Source organism: Argopecten irradians, chromosome 15 (assembly GCF_041381155.1).
Source record: "Argopecten irradians isolate NY chromosome 15, Ai_NY, whole genome shotgun sequence".
Lineage (NCBI taxonomy): Eukaryota > Metazoa > Mollusca > Bivalvia > Pectinida > Pectinidae > Argopecten > Argopecten irradians.
The window spans coordinates 639,793-663,766 of NC_091148.1; the positions used below are offsets into that span (position 1 = coordinate 639,793).

The window sequence follows — 23,974 nt, forward strand, 5'->3', positions numbered from 1 at the left end:
AACCTTTGACCTTGGATGTGTTTGTCAATATGATGACAGGAAACACCAATGTATAAACAAGTTTATAAACATCATTTGATAATAATCATCTTTAAAACCATCACAATTTCCTATTTCATCAACGTCATATGAAAACAGTAAGCCATTTTACCATGTAAAAATAATTACTTGAATGTATAGGTCGGTGTATTCAGCAAACGCCATTTTGACCCAATATACATATACAATTTGCTTTGTTGTGGTTTTTTGGCGAGATGACTTACGTACACGGAAATACATCTGACAGATTTCAAACTATTTCGGCTCCTTAAATTCGCTGTCATGATTTTGCCAGCAGAAGTTTGATTGGTCATTTCCAAAGGTCACCTGGACATGACCACTAATGGGATTTTCTCAGATCTTTTTATCCAAAATAGGGATAATAAGGATCTGTGTTTAATCAGATTACTATACCAATGTACACTACAAAGGTAAAAGTCAATCCCAATTAACAACTCTGAGTCTTCGGAAATGTCTCACCTCGCACGTATGCATGGAGGGTCACGTGGTGTGTACGCCATATTCCGGCATGGCTGCGTCCATGAAAATAAACACTGAGGAAAGTGGTATCACATGAACCTATAATGAATCCACATTACCCGTAACAAAGTCAATTTGCCCGTGACAATGTCAAGTTAACCGTTTCAGAGTCTATTTACCCGTTCAAAAGTCAATTTACCCGTTCAAAAGTCAATTTACCCGTTACGATGACAATTTACCCGTTACAAAGTCAATTTACCTGTTACAAGGTCCATTTACCCGTTTCAAACTCAAATTTTTACAAAGTCAATTTACCCGTTATAGATTAATTTACCCGTTACAATGTCTATTTACCCATGACAAAATCAATTTGTTGCAAAGTCAATTTACCCGTCACAATTCAATTTACCCGTTACAAAATCAATTTACCCGTCACAAAATTAATTTACCTGTCACAAAATCAATTTACATGTTACAAAATCAATTTACATGTCACAAAATCAATTTACATGATACAAAATCAATTTACATGTTACAAAATCAATTTACATGTTACAAAATCAATTTACCTGTCTCAAAATCAATTTACCCGTCACAAAATCAATTTACATGTCACAAAATCAATTTACCTGTCACAAAATTAATTTACTTGTTACAAAATCAATTTACCCGTCACAAAATCAATTTACCCGTCACAAAATCAATTTACATGTCACAAAATCAATTTACCTGTTACAAAATCAATTTACATGTTACAAAATCAATTTACCCGTCACAAAATCAATTTACCCGTCACAAAATTAATTTACCTGTCACAAAATCAATTTACCTGTAACAAAAATCAATTTACCTGTTACAAAATCAATTCAACCGTTACAAAACCAATTCCCCCCTTAAGTCAATATATCCATCTTGTTAGAAAAGTCAATTTACCGTTATGATATAAATTTACGAACTATAGTCCATTCAGGTCTCCTAGACAAAGACAATGAAAGTAAGCAGTTGATGGAAAGTTAATTACAGTACAAATAGATAACAACGATTCTATATTAAAACCTGAGCCTTACATCTGGCAATTTTAACAAGGATGCATTTCGGAATACAATTTTCTATATAATGTTTTACGAAAAAGGTATAAAGATCACGTAAATTACATCTACCTTTTAGGTTTCATTGAATCCATTGAAAAGAAAACTGGTCAACTAGAAGTATATATTCCGAATATAATTCAGGTTTCAGTGGTCACGACAAAGTAGAGTACACGTAATGTGGATTGGATAATAATCTTCCTAAAATAATGATCAGATTGTTAAAAAGAATACAATGGTCGATCTTTCTGTCACATGACGAGTCACATGATCGTACGATGTTGTACGGGTGACAGAAGCACGCTGGATTTGTTTATAAGACCACTGATAATATCCGTTGACAGCACTTGACTCCTTGTCCCCAGGACGATGAAAACGATTAACATGTACGTAACCTGGATACTTCTGCTTACTGCATTATTTTTACAGGTGAGTAAAAACTGGGAACTGATAAATTTAATTAAGCATAATTAGGTCTAATTTCATTCTCGTGACGTATTTGAGTAATCGAAGGAACTGTAAAATTTAATTAGGTCTAATTAGGTCTAATTACATTCTAATTACAACGACTATCGTGCGTATTATACGCATACTAGAATATTATACCACAATTGTAGTATGGATTTGTTACTAAAAATAAACAGTAACGTTATTTCTGTGAAAACATTTTAAAAATCAACAACGTTAAAACATAAGTAAAACAGTGAACATAATACATAGATATACAGTACAAGGAAAACTAGACATGAGAGGAGAGACATTTATGACAGATCACATATGCATTTTAAAACAATTACGATTTTGTGTTATAAATATCCAATTTTGGTAGATTTGTGAAGACACTGGTTCCTGAACTTCAGGAATTTAAAAACTAATTTGTAAATGAGATGTGATTTTAACTGACTGCTTAACTTAAATTCTGAATTGTAAAGCCAAGCACAAACATTTAGCCTTAGGAATATGCAAAATTCTGTTTATTTTGCTTTGAATAACAACCTTATTTTAATAAGAAATGAAATAATAAAATAAGAAAACGTCTTACTACTATGATATTCAGATTTCATTTACATTGTATGAATTTCTTATAACTATTTTTTTCGAATACGTGTTTGTTTCAATTTGCATGTACCTTTGTACGAGGATTTTTTAATTCAAAATAAAAAAAGAAGTCCTACTATACCAACATAAGTGTTCATGATCATTGTTTTAAGTGTAAATCTTTAAAATTAGCTAAGATTTATACTATATGTACATTTTCCTTTTTTATTTTGCGAATATTAAATGTAAAACAAAACCAAACACAAACCAAAAAAATGTGCCAGACTATACGAAAATAAATGCAAAAGTGTATAAATCTTTTAAAATGAGTTTAATAATAAAATTATATTTACTTTTACCATATATACCCCACTTTTGTTCTGGGAATGAACGATAATTCATGAAATGCTGTACAAGTTTCCGTTGACAGACGGTCGAAGTGCAAATTCAAAGAACCGAAAGTAAACAAAACGACTTAATTTTCGCGTTTTCACGTTTAACGTTGTTTCCATGACGACGATTTATTTTCATGATCGAGACTATTTTGATTGTAATTCACTTGTATTTGAAACATTCTTGTGGCGATTTATTTTCGTGATCGGGCCTACTTTGATTATATGACGACTGTATTTGAAAGATTTATTTTCATGATCGAGACTATTTTGATTGTAATTCACTTGTATTTGAAACATTCTTGTGGCGATTTATTTTCGTGATCGGGCCTACTTTGATTATATTTTACCTGTATTTGAAACATTCTTGTATCGATATTTTGTCGCGATTTTTCATTACTGACGAAATAATCGAAATTTAATCGCACTTGAAAATTGATTTAAAATATCTCTTTTGAAAATGATAATTAGTTTAGTTACAAAAACATACACACTTAATTTTAAACAATGTTTTATTCATTGAGAGCGAGCACAATTGTAATACAATTATTCAGTGCATTTATTATGTAACCATTTTGCTGATTTGCACACTACATATTAACAACGCGTGGATGGCTTGACCTTGTGATGTAACTTAAATGTGCCCACGCTGTACGGTAGAGGTTTTGATACAACGCGATCAAGGCTATCATGTGATAACGCTTTACTCGACCTCACATAGTACGATCGGCCGACGTAACATACATCAACATCCGATGTAACGGCTGACGATCAGATATGACCTCTGTCACATCACAGCCATGTCAGCATGCTGTACGGGCAGTGATACTGTACACATACTTATTTTAGTGGTATTATAATTTTAGTGCCTTTCACGCTAAGTCTTTGCGCTAATTTGCGTCCATTGCTAAAACTTGCCAGAACACTAACTCTAGATATGAATTCATTCTCAATAACCCAGGGATTTCTATGATTGTCGTGATATCCACTTTTAGACTATCTCATAGTAAAACTGAAAGCTGTTCAAGGGAAAAAACCTGACCAATCATAGACCTGCAAAGACTTTCATTGAAGACTACAGAGAGACAGAGAGCGGTGTCCGACTGCAAAGCCGCAATCAATCACAGTGTACCGCTATTAGATTACAATGTACAAATGTGTTTTGATTTCAGCAAATGATCAATTTACCTGTGTTTTCTGCTGCCTTCAGTTTCACTTTCAGATAGTTCAGGGGTGGATATAACGTCAGTGATAGTAACCCCTAAAGTATCGTGGATGATATAAATTGTGAGTTATTCAATTAAGACTGTACTATAATTGTACGCTCATTGTTTAATACGTTAATTTAAGAGCAGTATTCCATCTTTCCATAAATAGTGACTAGAGCTTTTCGAGTGAGAAATGTACCGGTATAACATCGGATTTTTATAAAATCGGCTAAACCACTCACTGATCCGGATGCTTTACACAGACTCAAACATTACTGTCCGTCACTGTATCACGGTAAAAGCATTAGTCAGTCACAGCATTGGAAATCATACAAGATGTTACACTAAAATAGTTTTACTGTAAACGCATTTGTCAGTTACAGCGTTGGAAATCATACAAGGTGTTACACGAAAAAAGTTTTACTGTAAACGCATTAGTCAGTCACAGCATTGGAAATCATACAAGGTGTTATACTAAAATAGTTTTACTGTAAACGCATTAGTCAGTCACAGCATTGGAAATCATACAAGGTGTTACACTAAAATAGTTTTAATGTAGACGCATTAGTCAGTCACAGCATTGGAAATCATACAAGTGTTACACAAAAATAGTTTTACTGTAAACGCATTAGTCAGTCACAGCATTGGAAATCATACAAGGTGTTATACTAAAATAGTTTTACTGTAAACGCATTAGTCAGTCACAGCATTGGAAATCATACAAGGTGTTATACTAAAATAGTTTTACTGTAAACGCATTAGTCAGTCACAGCATTGGAAATCATACAAGTGTTACACAAAAATAGTTTTACTGTAAACGCATTAGTCAGTCACAGCATTGGAAATCATACAAGGTGTTATACTAAAATAGTTTTACTGTAAACGCATTAGTCAGTCACAGCATTGGAAATCATACAAGGTGTTACATTAAAATAGTTTTAATGTAAACGCATTAGTCAGTCACAGCATTGGAAATCATACAAGGTGTTACACGAAAACAGTTTTACTGTAAACGCATTAGTCAGTCACAGCATTGGAAATCATACAAGGTGTTATACTAAAATAGTTTTACTGTAAACGCATTAGTCAGTCACAGCATTGGAAATCATACAAGGTGTTACACTAAAATAGTTTTATTGTAAACGCATTAGTCAGTCACAGCATTGGAAATCATACAAGTGTTACACGAAAACAGTTTTACTGTAAACGCATTAGTCAGTCACAGCATTGGAAATCATACAAGATGTTACACTAAAATAGTTTTACTGTAAACGCATTAGTCAGTCACAGCATTGGAAATCATACAAGGTGTTACACTAAAATAGTTTTACTGTAAACGCATTAGTCAGTCACAGCATTGGAAATCATACAAGTGTTACACGAAAACAGTTTTACTGTAAATGCATTAGTCAGTCACAGCATTGGAAATCATACAAGGTGTTACACGAAAACAATTTTACTGTAAACGCATTAGTCAGTCACAGCATTGGAAATCATACGAGGTGTTATACTAAAATAGTTTTACTGTAAACGCATTAGTCAGTCACAGCATTGGAAATCATACAAGGTGTTACACGAAAACAGTTTTACTGTAAACGCATTAGTCAGTCACAGCATTGGAAATCATACAAGGTGTTACACGAAAACAGTTTTACTGTAAACGCATTAGTCAGTCACAGCATTGGAAATCATACAAGGTGTTACACTAAAATAGTTTTACTGTAAACGCATTAGTCAGTCACAGCATTGGAAATCATACAAGGTGTTACACTAAAATAGTTTTACTGTAAACGCATTAGTCAGTCACAGCATTGGAAATCATACAAGGTGTTACACTAAAATAGTTTTACTGTAAACGCATTAGTCAGTCACAGCATTGGAAATCATACAAGGTGTTACACGAAAATAGTTTTACTGTAAACGCGGACATTTACGCGAGAGAAAATTTTCGATAATGAAGCGAAGGTCTTTTCACTGCGAAATTTTTCACCGCGCATACACTTTTTGGATTATATAAACTGTATCACCAAAAATGTCTTATCTTAAAATTAAAACTGAAATGATTTGAATTGGTTGTATGAAATAGAGTAACAAAGTGGTGCTTTCCGGAATTCAATTTTAATTGGGGGTAATTAAATTTACTAAATCCAATATTGTTTTCAAATTGAATCCAGGTCCAGGCGGCGCCACAAAAACTTGCTGTAGCCCGAGTCAGTTGTACACTGTCGAGACCAACATGGGATTACCAGAGCAGTTACTACGACGTTGTCCTTCATGTTACTATAACTTTCTGGAAATCTACTGCTTTTTATCGTGTAGTCCAATTGTGAGTGAATCTATATCGGTGAAAAAATATTCTGAAAACTACACAATTGTTGATTCCATAAGTTATGTTATCTCCAAAGATTTCGCGTTCGGAATGTACAATTCCTGTAAAAACGTTGAAATGCCCAGTACTAATGAACTGGCTCTGAACATGTTCTGTGGACGTACCGCCGACAAATGTACACCGTACAACTGGTTACAATACATGGGAGATCCATCGAATGGTCATACACCTTTCGAAATTGATTTCTACATCCAAGACAATCCATGGATATCCCCAGATAACATCACAAATGTACCCATGAATTCTTCTATCACGCCATGTAATAAGAAATACGGAAACGAATCGGCTTGTAGTTGTCAAGACTGTGAGTCTAGCTGTGCTGCCATCCCACCGATTCCAACAGCAGCCAAGGATTTAACAGTCCTCGGAATTGACGCCTGGTACTTTATTACGGCCTGTATCTATCTTGTTTTCTTCATTGGTTTTATCACATCTGCTATATGGCATACCACTATAACGAAAAACGCAATTGGAGCTTATACATTAGAGGACCAGGTAAAAGAACAGACTAAGTCTGTAGAGGAGGATGCGTATCGGATCAACAGAGACGGATATTATAATAAAAAGGAAGTGACGACAAAGACCGAGGGATTGCCTCCTGTTCAAAGGGAAGATATAAACTGTATGGAGAAGATAGGAGAGAAGATGGAAACCTTCCTACAGAATGTGTTCCAGCGTTGGGGCGTGTTTTGTGCCAGACATCCTATCATTGTTTTAGTAGCAGGAATTATTATAGGTGGAGGACTCTGTGCCGGTATCCCATTTCTTAAAGTAACAACCAACCCTGTTGATCTGTGGTCAGCCAAGTCTAGCACAGCAAGAACACAGAAAGAATATTTCGACTCACATTTTAGGTAAGGTGTTTTCTTACTGTAAACGTCATACTATTCTTATATTCTGCCAATGGTTTCTTTAAAGCGAAAATGAACAACTGCAAAATAGTTCAACATCTTAAATATTCACGAAAGGTAAAAAACCGAGGAAACTATCATAACTATATATAATGCTCACACACTCTATTTCTTTATCACGAACAACTACTTCAAGACTTTCTCGTTACCCGGGCAAACGTCCTATTCCGGTAACATCTTACCCTGGACGAGGACAATAGCATAGCAATACGTACATCACATGAAAAGTATTCATAATGTGAGTGGTTTCAGGTTAAATCATACACATTTTTGAGTCAAGATTCAAACATTTCGAAAAACAAGCCTTTGTGTTTGACAACTTAAAGACTCATATCACTTGTGTTGAGTATTAGCTTCCTCACTATCTTTTTTCATATGATGAAGTGTTATGGCGACAAAGTTGAAATTTGACAAAGCTACGTAAAATGAAGAATTTCCTTGTACCAAATTATTTTTGTAATAATTTTTAAACTTCGTGGCACTTTTCTCCGTTTCAGCCCATTTTACAGAACAGAACAACTGATTATCACTAGACCCAATAACAATTCCTATGTAAGCCACAAACTTCCTCCACCAAGTATCGCCTACACAAACTACTCCAACTTATTCGACAAGGAATTCCTACACATGGTATGGATATAAAAAAAAATCAAATTACCAGACGCATATGTCATACAACTGCTTAGAGTTAAAGTGTTTTCTTACTGAAATGCTCTTGTCTTCATTGCTTTGTGATTGTCGTATTGATCTTTCAAATCTTTATATCTAGATATCCCAAAGATTATTTTACTACTAGTGAGATTATGTTAATCTAGGGTTACCATCACAAGTTTGGCATATTCAAAGACTTACATAAAGCTTAAGATGTTGTTTAATAAAAAAAGCCAATAGTTTTAGTGGTTCAGTGTTTCTAATCTAAATTTCTCGAATGTATATTACATATCTTATAGATTAGCTGACCAACTATCAAACAAACATTTTGAATTTTGACGAGTTTGAAAAGAAAATTATAGCTGTATATAGCTTTGAAATTTCAAGATTAATTTTCAACTTTTAGTTGTTGGACCTTCAACTTGAAATACAAAATATCACAGCCACGTATGAGAACAGAACAATCCGTTTGGAGGATATTTGTTTCCAGCCGCTGGCACCAAACAATAAGGGTTGTACCATTCAGAGCCCCCTGGAGTACTGGCAGGAGAGTCATGAAAACATAGAAGCCATCGCCTGGGAAACTGTCTACCATTTCACTGTCAAGGCTGACTACCTCGACCATGCTTCATACTGTCTCAGGTAAGCAAATCAATCACTTTGCACTGATCCCGTGCTGTCGGTAATTTCAGGATATAACATTTTCGAGTCAAGTCACTCTCGAAAAGTGTTACCGGCGAAAATACTCCTGTATTACCCAGCCATGGAATCGCACTCACATTATGGATTACAAGTTCATACACTTTGCGACTTTTGTTCGACACATTAGTGCATTGGTTGAAGTCTGACATTCTACCACTTGCCCTCCATCTGTGGGTCCTAGTGGCGGAGTTGTTAAGATGTCTGACATTCTACCACTTGCCCTCCATCTGTGGGTCCTAGTGGCGGAGTTGTAAAGATGTCTGATATTCTACCACTAGCCCTCCATCTGTGGGTCCTAGTGGCGGAGTTGTTGAGATGTCTGACATTCTACCACTAGCCCTCCATCTGTGGGTCCTAGTGGCGGAGTTGTTAAGATGTCTGACATTCTACCACTAGCCCTCCATCTGTGGGTCCTAGTGGCGGAGTTGTTAAGATGTCTGACATTCTACCACTAGCCCTCCATCTGTGGGTCCTAGTGGCGGAGTTGTTAAGATGTCTGATATTCTACCACTAGCCCTCCATCTGTGGGTCCTAGTGGCGGAGTTGTTAAGATGTCTGACATTCTACCACTAGCCCTCCATCTGTGGGTCCTAGTGGCGGAGTTGTTAAGATGTCTGACATTCTACCACTAGCCCTCCATCTGTGGGTCCTAGTGGCGGAGTTGTAAAGATGTCTGACATTCTACCACTAGCCCTCCATCTGTGGGTCCTAGTGGCGGAGTTGTTAAGATGTCTGACATTCTACCACTAGCCCTCCATCTGTGGGTCCTAGTGGCGGAGTTGTAAAGATGTCTGACATTCTACCACTAGCCCTCCATCTGTGGGTCCTAGTGGCGGAGTTGTTAAGATGTCTGACATTCTACCACTAGCCCTCCATCTGTGGGTCCTAGTGGCGGAGTTGTTAAGATGTCTGACATTCTACCACTAGCCCTCCATCTGTGGGTCCTAGTGGCGGAGTTGTAAAGATGTCTGACATTCTACCACTAGCCCTCCATCTGTGGGTCCTAGTGGCGGAGTTGTTAAGATGTCTGACATTCTACCACTAGCCCTCCATCTGTGGGTCCTAGTGGCGGAGTTGTTAAGATGTCTGACATTCTACCACTAGCCCTCCATCTGTGGGTCCTAGTGGCGGAGTTGTAAAGATGTCTGACATTCTACCACTAGCCCTCCATCTGTGGGTCCTAGTGGCGGAGTTGTTAAGATGTCTGACATTCTACCACTAGCCCTCCATCTGTGGGTCCTAGTGGCGGAGTTGTTAAGATGTCTGACATTCTACCACTAGCCCTCCATCTGTGGGTCCTAGTGGCGGAGTTGTTAAGATGTCTGACATTCTACCACTAGCCCTCCATCTGTGGGTCCTAGTGGCGGAGTTGTTAAGAAGATGTCTGACATTCTACCACTAGCCCTCCATCTGTGGGTCCTAGTGGCGGAGTTGTTAAGATGTCTGACATTCTACCACTAGCCCTCCATCTGTGGGTCCTAGTGGCGGAGTTGTTAAGATGTCTGACATTCTACCACTAGCCCTCCATCTGTGGGTCCTAGTGGCGGAGTTGTTAAGATGTCTGACATTCTACCACTAGCCCTCCATCTGTGGGTCCTAGTGGCGGAGTTGTTAAGATGTCTGACATTCTACCACTAGCCCTCCATCTGTGGGTCCTAGTGGCGGAGTTGTTAAGATGTCTGACATTCTACCACTAGCTCTCCATCTGTGGGTCCTAGTGGCGGAGTTGTAAAGATGTCTGACATTCAACCGCTAGCCCTCCATCTGTGGGTCCTAGTGGCGGAGTTGTAAAGATGTCTGACATTCTACCACTAGCCCTCCATCTGTGGGTCCTAGTGGCGGAGTTGTTAAGATGTCTGACATTCTACCACTAGCCCTCCATCTGTGGGTCCTAGTGGCGGAGTTGTAAAGATGTCTGATATTCTACCACTAGCCCTCCATCTGTGGGTCCTAGTGGCGGAGTTGTTAAGATGTCTGACATTCTACCACTAGCCCTCCATCTGTGGGTCCTAGTGGCGGAGTTGTTAAGATGTCTGACATTCTACCACTAGCCCTCCATCTGTGGGTCCTAGTGGCGGAGTTGTTAAGATGTCTGACATTCTACCACTAGCCCTCCATCTGTGGGTCCTAGTGGCGGAGTTGTTAAGATGTCTGACATTCTACCACTAGCCCTCCATCTGTGGGTCCTAGTGGCGGAGTTGTTAAGATGTCTGATATTCTTTCACTAGCCTTTTTACTTCCAGGTCTTGATGGCTGATTGGTTAAGGTGTCTGACATTCTAACACTAGCCATCCACCTCCGTGTCATGGTGGCTGAGTGGTTAAGGTGTCTGACATTCTAACACTAACCATCCACCTCCGTGTCATGGTGGCTGAGTGGTTGAGGTGTCTGACATTCTAACACTAGCCATCCACCTCCGTGTCATGGTGGCTGAGTGGTTGAGGTGTCTGACATTCTAACACTAGCCATCCACCTCCGTGTCATGGTGGCTGAGTGGTTAAGGTGTCTGACATTCTAACACTAACCATCCACCTCCGTGCCATGGTGGCTGAGTGGTTGAGGTGTCTGACATTCTAACACTAGCCATCCACCTCCGTGTCATGGTGGCTGAGTGGTTAAGGTGTCTGACATTCTAACACTAGCCATCCACCTCCGGGTCATGATTAAGGTGTCTCACATTTCCACATCAACCATATTTGAGTTTCCTAGGATATAGTAGAAGAGGTGTTAACGTATATTTGAATTGCAAACTTTCTTCCTCCAAAAATAGCTTCATTTCATTTCTATATCATTTCTAATGATTCTGCAAATATCCTAAAAACGAAACAAAAAAGTTTCTTTATTCTGCAGCTGATTAAGATATCGTGGCATACCTTATTTTCTTATAATCCTGATATTTACCACGGTGTAATAAATTAATTACAGTGCGCCGGCCTCTACCTGGGATACTACTGGCCTCAACCAATCCTGTCTGTCTGTCAGTGGTCAGCCTGTTTTCCCTTGGGTCGTCATGGGTGGATTCGATGGTAGGTGATATATCACAACTTTTAATTGTTTATGAAGTAGAGATTTTATTTAAGTGAGTAGAAATAACGCTTTGAAATCAGCATAATTTCATAAGTCCTCAACTAAAATTGCAAGACATTTCAGACATTGTTATTTGTGGTTCAAATCATGTTACCTCTTACGAAACTAGCAAATATTCAACCTGGATGTTCTGAATGACTTTAGAAAGCTTTTATTTTGAAAGGTTTTAAGTTGAAATGTATTATGCATCATAACAGCTGATGACTACAAGTCGGCGACAGCCTTTGTGATCACTTTTGTTGTCAATAACCATCACGACGAATCCCTCAACGGACCAGCTGAAGCCTGGGAGAAGGAGTTCATCAAGTTCATGAAGAATTTCTCAAGTCCAAACATGACAATTTCATTCACCTCAGAGGTACATTCTTAATACATCGGTTCCAAGAAGATTTTGAGTTTTTACGAACAATAAAGTAGTATGCATTAACATAAAATTTTGTTTATTTGAAATTGCAATCGTTTAAAAATTATTTTTCTAACGTTGCAAGCAAGCTTTAATTTCGACAGTCGCAGTACTTTTACCGAAAACGCACCCTCCATTTAGGAAACTTAATTAAATAAGACACATTATAAATATACTATATTTTTTTAATTCATTCGCAGCGTTCAATTGAGGATGAAATAAACCGTGAGAGTAACTCGGACATCTTGACCATTCTGATCAGTTACCTGATAATGTTTGGGTATATCTCCTTGACCCTTGGACAGCTCAACTACTGCTACTGTCTCGGTGAACGCATCGATAGACTCCTGGTCAGTTTATAGGTCGCAGTAAGAGGTCTCGACTTTTTATGACAATTACATTTGATAATAATTTAAACAAGGGCGATTTAATATCATTCTTGATTTATTAATATACCTAATGCAGCAGAACTTTAATTGTAAGAAATCTTTTGACAGCCATTTTGAAAATTTAAGAAAGGTTGTGTACATACTACACTGTATTTGAATTTTTTAGTGACACCGGTATATAAAGACCACTTAAGGGACAGAGGGAAACGTCTCTATAGCCATGTCATTAAAAGTGGTGAATTTGGGACCGTAGACAAATGGTTTTATTATTGTTCTGTCTGTAATCCCATTCCAGTTGTAAAAACTGTTTACCCTACACTTTTAAACAAATAAGTCAGATATCCATAATTTGTTTTTCAGGTGGACTCTAAGATTTTGTTAGGCCTGGCAGGTGTCCTCATTGTTTTACTGTCCGTCGGAGCTTCTATCGGATTCTTCAGTTTCTGTGGAGTGCCTGCGACTTTGATCATTGCTGAAGTTGTACCATTCCTCGCTCTGGCTGTAGGAGTCGACAACATCTTCATTTTAGTACAAAGTTACCAGGTAAGTTGATTAAGTTGTTGCAGGATGACCAGCTGCACAATGCTGGGTAATGTAAAATGTGTTGAATTCAAATATTATATTGAGATAATAATCTTGATCTAAAAACTCAATTTTAATTTTTTTCAACGTCCAGTGTAATCACATTGTCTAAATGGCCAATTGTTTTTGTTGTCTACGGAAATCTGCAAACTCATTGTGGTTTACTCCTCGAAATGACGCTTCGTCCTCGAAATGACGCTTCCTCCTCGAAATGATGCTTAGTCCTCGAATTGACGCTTACTCCTTGTAATGACGCTTACTCATCGAAATGACGCTTCGTCCTGGAAATAACGCTTCGTCCTCGAAATGACGCGTCCTCGAAATGACGCTTCGTCCTCAAAATGACGCTTACTCATCGAAATGACGCTTCACCCTGGAAATAACGCTTCGTCCTCGAAATGACACGTCCTCGAAATGACGCTTCGTCCTCGAAATGACGCTTACTCTTCGAAATGACGCTTAGTCCTCGAAATGACACTTACTTATGGAAATGACGCTTACTCTTCGAAATGACGCTTACTCATCGAAATGACGCTTAGTCCTCGAAATGACGCTTACTCTTCGAAGTGACGCTTACTCATCGAAATGACGCTTCGTCCTCGAATTGACGCCTAGTCCTCGAAATGACTAATAGTCCTCGAAACGAAGCTTCCGTTCTGGTTTTTTAAAACATATGCGCTCTATATATTTTATATTTACAAACCAGTGTCCCCATAAATCTCAAAACCCTATGTGCTTTATTTCTTCAAGTGACTTTTTTGGTGGAGTCTTCCTTTGTTTTCCGGTCCAGGCATGGAAATGTTATTATTTTTCTTGCTCAGTCTTACAACCAGATATTTATTGATGTTATGATTTTAGAGAGATGTTCGACCTCCTACAGAGTCCTTAGAGGACCAGATTGGCAGGATTGTAGGCCGTGTGGGACCATCAATGTTACTGTCTAGTCTCACCGAGACTGTGGCCTTCTTCCTTGGTAAGCTCTATTAAAAAAATATCACGGTTTGAATGTAAATACTGATTAGAAGAAAAGTAAATGAAAATTTTCTAAAGTAATTATTTGGTGTAGAATTTGAAGACTGAAGTATAAGAAATTGGAAAAGTTGTGAAATGTGGTATGTGTATTAAATTTCCATCTTGAAATAGAGCTTGAGTTGCATAAATATATTTGAAAATAATAGTATTAAATGAAGAATAGAGACTGATTATCTGTAACTGTTCCAGGTGCCCTGACCGACATGCCTGCTGTACAGGTATTTTCTATGTATGCTGGTATGGCCGTCTTCATCGACTTCCTCCTACAGATTACATGTTTTGTCGGACTGATGACGATAGATGCTCGAAGACAAGAGGTGCGACTGCTACAATATCAGAAGTACTTAATCAGTATAATGATTCAGTCTAGCTGTCCTTCTGTTCGTCAGTAGTACGATTCAGTGAGATAGCACTATAAAATGTCAATCTACATTTATTAGGCTTCAGTGAGAAAAGAAGAGTTCTTACTAACGCAACAAGACAGGCCATAAATATACTACAGCCTCCCAAAACACACATACATTCCATATACATAGTAAGAGGAATATAGCATCATTAAACTGTGAACTTATAAAACCAAATCCTAATATAAAATGTTATGTTAAATTCTCACCGAATTACAGATCAACCATCTTCACATTTTAGATTTGCTCCATGTGATCATCAAGCGATACACCTGTTCTCATAATTGTTATCTGATTGTATTCCAGAGTAATCGGTACGACATGTGCTGTTGTGTAAAACTTCCTGAGGAGAAGAGTGAGAAATCAGAAGGATGGCTATTCCGTGTCGTCAAATACTACTACTCGCACTTCCTACTCCAGGAATGGGTCCGTCCTATTGTGGTGAGTGGAGTCCTTGTTCATTTTTATAAAATTAAAGAAAGAACAAAAATAATTCCACAAACTAGACATATGTCTCCTAGACATAGTTGATGGTGAATGATCATGTATATCTTTTTAATCAAAGGAATTAACTCTTTCATCATTTTTGAAATTAAAGGCAGGACAAAAACCATTTCTACTTATCGTCATGTAGAGACAGAACGGATTGGTCACCAATTATCTCAATCTTCTCTATGTTTTAACAGGTTGTTATCTTTACTGGCTGGATGGCTGTCAGTTTTTCTTTCATACATAAAATTGACGTCGGCCTCGATCAGAAACTCTCCATGCCTGATGTAAGGATTAATTTCTTTTTAATTCTAGTCATATCATGAATTACTGTAATATTCTTAATATTCACGGGATGAACATTTCTCGATCTCTATTTTAATTCTTATCGGCGGTTAAAAATGTTTGCGCATTTGAATATTTTTAACAGCAACTTGCTTAACTGGTTACTTGTCGGTCATTCTATTTCATTCGCAAAAAAATAAAGTTTGCGGAAATTGTCTTGACCGCAAATATAGTGAACTTTTATAGCCGTAAATCAAATCAACTGTACAGCATAATATTGATATAACGCTACAATAAGGTTATAATAACCATACAATAATATCTCAACAAAAAGCTTCCATTGAATATGTAACTTGACGTATACTAGTTGCTGCCCAGTTTCTTTTTCTATAATTGTTTTGTCTTGTATGACTCAGTTTCACGAACACTCCTTCACTTTAAGGAATTCCCTTATTTTAATATTCTCATAAAAAGCATAACAAAAGTTAAGGAATTTTTTTTAAATTAAATATTATTTGTGTATGTATAGGACTCGTATGTACTTGACCATGCCATTTTTGTATGTAAAGGACTCGTGTGTACTTGACCATGCTATTTGTGTATGTATAGGACTCGTATGTACTTGACCATGTTATTTGTGTATTTAAAGGACTCGTATGTACTTGACTATGCTATTTGTGTATGTATAGGAATCGTATGTACTTGACCATGCTATTTGTGTATGTATAGGACTCGTATGTACTTGACCATGCTATTATAGGACTCGTATGTACTTGACCATGCTATTTGTGTATGTATAGGACTCGTATGTACTTGATCATGCTATTTGTGTATGTAAAAGACTCGTATGTACTTGACCATGTTATTTGTGTATGTATAGGACTCGTATGTATATGACCATGCTATTTGTGTATGTATAGGACTCGTATGTACTTGACCATGCTATTTTTGTATGTATATGACTCGTATGTATTGACCATGACCATGTATTTGTGTATGTATAGGACTCGTATGTACTTGACCATGCTATTTGTGTATGTATAGGACTCGTATGTATATGACCATGCTATTTGTGTATGTATAGGACTCGTATGTACTTGACCATGCTATTTGTGTATGTATAGGACTCGTATGTACTTGACCATGCTATTTGTGTATGTATAGGACTCGTATGTACTTGACCATGCTATTTGTGTATGTAAAGGACTCGTATGTACTTGACCATGTTATTTGTGTATGTGTAGGACTCCTATGTACTTGACCATGTTATTTGTGTATGTATAGGACTCGTATGTATATGACCATGCTATTTGTGTATGTATAGGACTCGTATGTACTTGACCATGCTATTTTTGTGTATGTATAGGGCTATAGGACTTGTATGTACTTGACCATGCTATTTTGTGTATGTATAGGACTCGTATGTACTTGACCATGCTATTTGTGTATGTATAGGACTCGTATGTATATGACCATGCTATTTGTGTATGTATAGGACTCGTATGTACTTGACCATGCATTTGTGTATGTATAGGACTCGTATGTATATGACCATGCTATTTGTGTATGTATAGGACTCGTATGTACTTGACCATGCTATTTGTGTATGTAAAGGACTCGTATGTACTTGACCATGCTATTTGTGTATGTAAAGGACTCGTATGTACTTGACCATGTTATTTGTGTATGTGTAGGACTCCTATGTACTTGACCATGTTTTTTGTGTATGTATAGGACTCGTATGTACTTGACCATGCTATTTTTGTATGTATAGGACTTCTATGTACTTGACCATGCTATTTGTGTATGTATAGGGCTCGTATATACTTCACCATGCTATTTGTGTATGTATAGGACTCGTATGTACTTGACCATGCTATTTGTGTATGTATAGGACTCGTATGTACTTGACCATGCTATTTGTGTATGTATAGGACTCGTATGTACTTGACCATGCTATTTGTGTATGTAAAGGACTCGTATGTACTCGACCATGTTATTTTTAATGTATAGGACTCTTATGTACTGGACTACTTCACGAATCTCTCAGAGTACCTACATGTGGGGCCTCCAGTATACTTCGTGGTGGAGGAAGGTCATGATTATGTAACAATGGAAGGTCAGAATGAAATCTGTGGAGGGAATGGATGTCCACAGGACTCACTGGCTGGACAGGTGTACACCGCCTCACTTCGGTCTAACTAGTGAGTATCGTGAAACATCAACTGCTTAAAGTGAATTGTTTTTGTCTTAGAGTTCACAGACTTGGTTTACCTGGTTATATATATCTTAGTGTATAATAATGACAATGACAGCCTTTGCTTCAAAGAGGAGTTCAGTATAAAATAAGTGGGGTTTATAATGTCTTGTCTGCCTCCGGTCTTGTGAAATCTAACCCGTCTAAAACTATTTCTTATAATTATCTACAAATGGTCAGTCATTGTATGTTATCAAATTATTATATTTCCCTTTCAAAAGTACTGTTTCAACAACAATGCCTGAGCTAATGAGCTGTAGGAACCATATCTCAATATGACTATCTACTTCCAGTTCTCGGATCGCCCAGCCAGTGTCGTCGTGGTTGGATGACTACTTTAGCTGGCTAAACTCCGGGGGACATCCTCAGTGCTGTCGTTCATACATCAATAACGGTAGCTTCTGTCCATCAACAGGTGAGACATACATATTACTAAATAGATGGTATCCATAGTTACGTAGTTCTATAAAAATGCTTTTGATTACATCATCAAATGCCGAAGAAAAGAAAAAGCTAACAAAGAAAAAAAATCAAAAATCAATTATCACTAAACAAATTTTGAAGGTTATTTATCGATGTCCTAAAATTAGATTTAAATGAATTTAAATTGCTGATTTATCCTTCGATATGAAAATCCTAATTGTATCCGTTGTTAACATTTTGGTTTCAATAAAATCAATGTAAATTAATCCAGATTCAATATAACAATCCTAATTGTATCATTTTTTAATGTTTCCGTTTCAGTGCCAGATAACACCAGTTTGTGTCAACCTTGTCAGTTACATGGTGCTATCAACGGTCACCCGGTCAAGGAAGATTTCATGAAGTATCTCCCATGGTTCCTGAGCGACAATCCGGGTACTATTTGTGCTAAAGGGTGAGCAATCAAGAGTTACTTCCCTTTTTTGGACTCTGCGTAGAATATTCAGTTTACATTTGGTTTTTTTACTTTTATTGATACTGGAAAACCAAGATTCATCAAAAACCAGAAGAAATATAGATTCCTGGGAAAAAAATCATTTTCTAATAATTCCTTAAACAATGTCATTTTTGAATATTCAAAAATAGTCGGGAAGTCGTTATCTTAACGTATAATAGAATTTTCGACATCTGTGTAGTTATATACTGTATGTTTCTGTGTTTTTACAGAAAAAAAAGCATGTTTTTAAGATTATCATATTATGTGGAAAAGTAACTGAATGTGTCATACAGTATAATTATGTTGCGTAGAACAGTCCCAAAATAAACTATTTTACTATGTTATTGCATTGTTGTTTCGTTGTTTAAGTGATTCCAATACTTTTTTACAGTGGCCATGCAGCTTATGGTAGTGCAGTAGACCTTGTCTATAACAAAACCGGTGTTGGAGGTAAATTGTAATAAGTTTTAAATAGTTTACACCTCTATACATTCAACCAATACACAAAACTTAAAATTTTACATGGAAATTGTCCTATTTTTTAAAACAAAAGGTGGACAATCCAACTGGCTATCTATATTTTTGATGTTCTTAGTTTCTGACTGTAAGTTTTATTTCAGTTATACCCTTTCTTGAAATATGTAACGCATGTACATTTGACAGTCCTGCTACGATATTATGAGACTATGCCATTTTACGTCCTAAAGACATATTTTTACATCAATTATTGATAATATTAACCTTATATTTTTAGCGACCTACTTTATGACATACCACACCATACTGAAGACTTCTACTGACTATATAGAAGCACTACAACATGCTAACTCTATCTCCCAGAACATCACAGGGATACTGAAGGAAAACGGAAAGAATTACAACGTGTTCCCTTACAGGTAAGATGTGTCATCGTATAGATGTAGTATATTGTTTATTCTATCTCTCCCCTCTCTCTCTCTCTCTCTCTCTCTCTCTCTCTCTCTCTCTCTCTCTCTCTCTCTCTCTCTCTCGTTTTTGAGACTTCTATTATAATAAAACATTTGAAAATAAATCAAATTGTTTTGACAAATAGCCTACATTCAACAAGGCACATTGTGAATATCATACAATAATTCTGTAATTTCTTTCGTCTATTCAGTATATTCTACGTGTTTTACGAGCAGTACCTGACCATGTGGAAAACCACCATTACAAACCTCTCACTCTGTGTGGTCGCCATCTTCATTGTGGCCTTCCTGCTCCTGGGATTTGACTTCTTCTCGGCGTTGATGATTGTCATTACAATCCTGATGATCATCATAGACATGCTGGGCTTCATGTATCTGTGGGATATCTCTCTCAACGCTCTGTCGCTCGTCAATCTTGTTATGGTAGGTTTATTTTAGTCATAGAGTATTTATTACGTGCTACAATGACCAACATCTTGGTCGCACGAATCGAGACCTGAATAGGTCAGTTGCCAGATGGTCAATTGTTGATCTTTCTCTGGGAACTCCGACTTTTCTCATTCCAAAAACCCCAATGTTGTCATATGTTTCATATGTTTTGCAAGCCAAATTTTTTTTTTTAAATGCACAACGTTTTTTTATAATAAAATGAACAGATGAAATATGCAGAATAAATTATACATATTAAGTTTCAATTTGAAATGAAAGTAACACTATTGTATAATAGTTTGATAGTGTGCATTAGCAAATTAAACACGAAAAATATTCATATATTGTGTACAAAGTTAGCAACCACCTACCACAAGGGTGAAGAGTCTAGAAAGTATTTTCATATAATTGTTAATTTAAAGGCTGTTGGTATCTCGGTGGAGTTCTGTGCCCATATCACTCGTGCGTTTGCTGTTAGTCTACTTCCAACACGTGTAGAGAGAGCGAGAGACGCACTCGCTAACATGGGCAGTTCTGTAAGTACTTTTAAAATTATAAATGAATGAATTTTTTATAACACGAGCATTGCGAATGTACAGTTAGAATAAAAAGCCGCACTGGCACACACAGACAATTATGTAAGTTCTTTGAAATACTTGTTTATATCACTATAATATTATAACGAAAATAAACTTTCTTCCGATTTTTTATTCCATAAACCATGCTTCATGTTGTTGCAGTTCTGTAAGTACATTATGTACTATTTTGAAAGCATCCTCCATACTCAAGAGGTTCCGATCACATGCTATTTCTACACCCCTTGACTATCTCATAATAAAATTGAAGGCAGATCAGGAGAATAAATCTGAACCAAGCACAGGCCTTCAAGATATTTCTTTGAAGACTACAGAGAGAGCGACGCCCAACCTCAAAGCCACTCAGTCAACCAGAGTGTACCGTTATACGGTTCTTTTGATGTACATCAAACGAGTAAACAAATTGTTCTGATCTTTTACCTCCAGTTTTACCAAGGGAAAGTCCATGGGTGTAGAGATCGTAAGTGATCGCAACCCCTGGAGTATCCAGGATGTTTTGAAATACATTTTGTATGGGAACAGGATTTCCAAGTAGCAAGAATTTCGATCTGGTAGTCTAATGAAAAGGGGCTTTGAATACTCTAAAGCTATTTTTCGAACACTATGAATGAAATATAGCTGGATTTTTGCTTTGAATTAATTTAATTTTGTGAAATTCTCCTCCAGGTTTTAAGTGGGATCACACTCACCAAATTAGGAGGCATCATTGTGATGGCGTTCTCCAAGTCTCAACTCTTCCAAGTCTTTTACTTCCGTATGTACCTGGGGATGGTGGTGTTTGGTGCCAGCCACGGACTTATATTCTTACCTGTTCTCCTTAGTTATATAGGTAAGTAATGTATTTATACCAGGAAAAAACCTACCTGGACCTCGGTGTTGATGTTGTTAGGTTAGCCAATCAACAGTTTTCACAATTTGTACTCAATGGATATCTATTCCAAGAAAAATTATCAATACAATGTACTAGTCTCTTGTCGATGAAACTGGATTGGGAATATGATTTTTGTCTCATACTGTCTGTCTGTCTGTCCGGAATATTGGTTGCAGACAATAACTTGATTTAGGATTGTGTCTGTCTGTCTGTCTGTCTGTCTGTCCGGAATATTGGTTGCAGACAATAACTTGATTTTAGATTGTGTCTGTCTGTCTGTCTGTCTGTCTGTCAGGATTATTGGTTGCAGACAATAACTTGATTTTGGATTGTGTCTGTCTGTCTGTCTGTCCGGAATATTGGTTGCAGACAATAACTTGATTTTAGATTGTGTCTGTCTGTCTGTCTGTCCGGATTATTGGTTGCAGAAAATAACTTGATTTTGATGGATTTTGTTAAAACATTATACAATGACAGCTTATGAAGTAACAAAGTGAATTTTGTTGAACTTCATACAACGTTATAATGTAACACAGGATGTTATTAATTTCGGGAGATCCAAAGGTCAACAAGAAAGGTCACTATTATGTCCAATAGATTAGTGTTGTCAAATTGCTGTTAAGAAAAAATTGGTAATTTTGTTGACATTTTATTACGATTTTAACCTTTGATAACACAGACCGGGATCATCTGTGGTTCTAAAAGGTCAACTACAAAGGTCATTGGATCTAAAATTGGTTCCCAAATGATAACTTTAAAATACCTTGACGAACTTTGTTTAAATCTTATATGATGAGATAACGTAGTCTGAGATAACATGATAATATTTGCCTGCAAAATATCAATTTCAAATGTTATTATAACTAAAAACAAATTTATTTTTGCCAAAAATTAATTTCCAGATAATTACTTAAGAACGGAGTGACGAATTATTGTCTGTCAAGATTTGTTTCTAAAAAAAACATTTTAAGAAAACATGGATTAGTTTTGATAACATATAGCATGTAAAGCATAAATAACGTCTATGACCCAAAGTTTCAGATTCTTAGATTAATGTTACTAGTCCTATATGCACAACACTAGCACACATAGCATATAGTTTAAACTGCATGCAACAAAAATAGACGTCTCTTTTTATGTCTAGTTTGTTTCTAGACAGTACAGTAAGAAGACATGGACAGTTTTGGTAGCATATTAAACAAAGCATGAATATCTTACATAATTTTCAGGGTCAATAAAACTATTCTGCGTAGCAACAATAAATGCAGATTGCATTTACTTTTGTATTTCTAATTGTAAAATTACCTATATCGTGGATCTTAATAAACAATTTCAGCACACACTTGTCGAAATCAAGGCCCAAGTCAGTCATACTTTTCTCAGGGTGGTCGTCTAAAATGATTTCGAAAAAATGGCACAAAATTTAATTTATTCACTGTGTTTTGTTTCACAGGTCCGCCATTGAATAAAGCCAAACTTTACAAAAGCCAGAAATCAAATCGGCCGACGGCAACCCCTGAGAAGTATGATCACTTTGACAATAAGACAGATGATACTAGGTTATGAAGCCAATGTTTAAGTTTTTCATGGTTTTCATTTAACAGGTCCACCTTTGAATAAAGCTAAATTGTATAAGAAGCAAAACAGCGAAAACATCTCAGATCATCTCAATGAACAAGATGCAGATCGGCCGACGGATAATGAGACGTCAACTCCTCCTAATTATCAATCATTGTAACAATGAGAGTGTACATGTAACTATGGCGCCCTATGATATTTCATTATCAAACTCTTTCATAGGAAGGCAAGCATGCTGGCAGAAACATGATGAAAGAAGTATTTTCAAAGATCTTGTGACATTTAATGTTTATTTTGTTAAAAATATTTATTGATGTGCAAACAAATACTTTAAATGTACTTATTTAAGCGCAAATCTGAAAAAATTGTAAGTTTTGCTTTATTCATCCAGATATGAATTAAATATCAGAAATACTTTTGCAAAAGCGCTTTACAAGAAAAAGCGCTTTAAAAACGAACAGTGCTAAAACAAATTTAACAGTACTGTAAGCGTACAATTTTGGTAAGCAATCCGTATATCATATTGAACAAGCAACGCTGAACTCACGCAATCACCATAATAGCTTTATAAAATGTAAATTAGTGAATATAAAATTACCGCTAAAATATGTACATTTACAGTGGATTTGTATATTTAATTTTTATCTTTGCGCGTTATATATAGCTTGAAATATTTTTTTTTTCTCTCGTACTTCACATGGTGACCTTGAGGTTGCTAAAGAGAAGTCAACTCTGTAAATATCCATTCTCATTCTCAGACTGTGTATTTATTATTTGGTTTTTACATTAAACTTGTGGTTTCACTAAA

General features: G+C 36.5%; 1 protein-coding gene across 1 annotated transcript; it reads left to right on the forward strand.

The window, feature by feature from the left end:
* Positions 1-4,470: 4,470 nt before the first annotated feature.
* LOC138309595 (NPC intracellular cholesterol transporter 1-like) lies at positions 4,471-23,974 on the forward strand (the record flags this gene model as incomplete). Its single annotated transcript, XM_069250817.1, has 21 exons — positions 4,471-4,540; positions 6,420-7,488; positions 8,043-8,175; positions 8,603-8,838; positions 11,824-11,924; positions 12,183-12,343; positions 12,589-12,738; positions 13,138-13,320; positions 14,218-14,332; positions 14,581-14,708; positions 15,102-15,236; positions 15,482-15,571; positions 17,583-17,773; positions 18,120-18,241; positions 18,571-18,703; positions 19,137-19,195; positions 19,500-19,641; positions 19,884-20,115; positions 20,544-20,657; positions 21,384-21,546; positions 23,193-23,974. Coding segments are annotated over 21 exons (3,861 nt in total), but the record flags the coding sequence as incomplete, so codon positions are not given.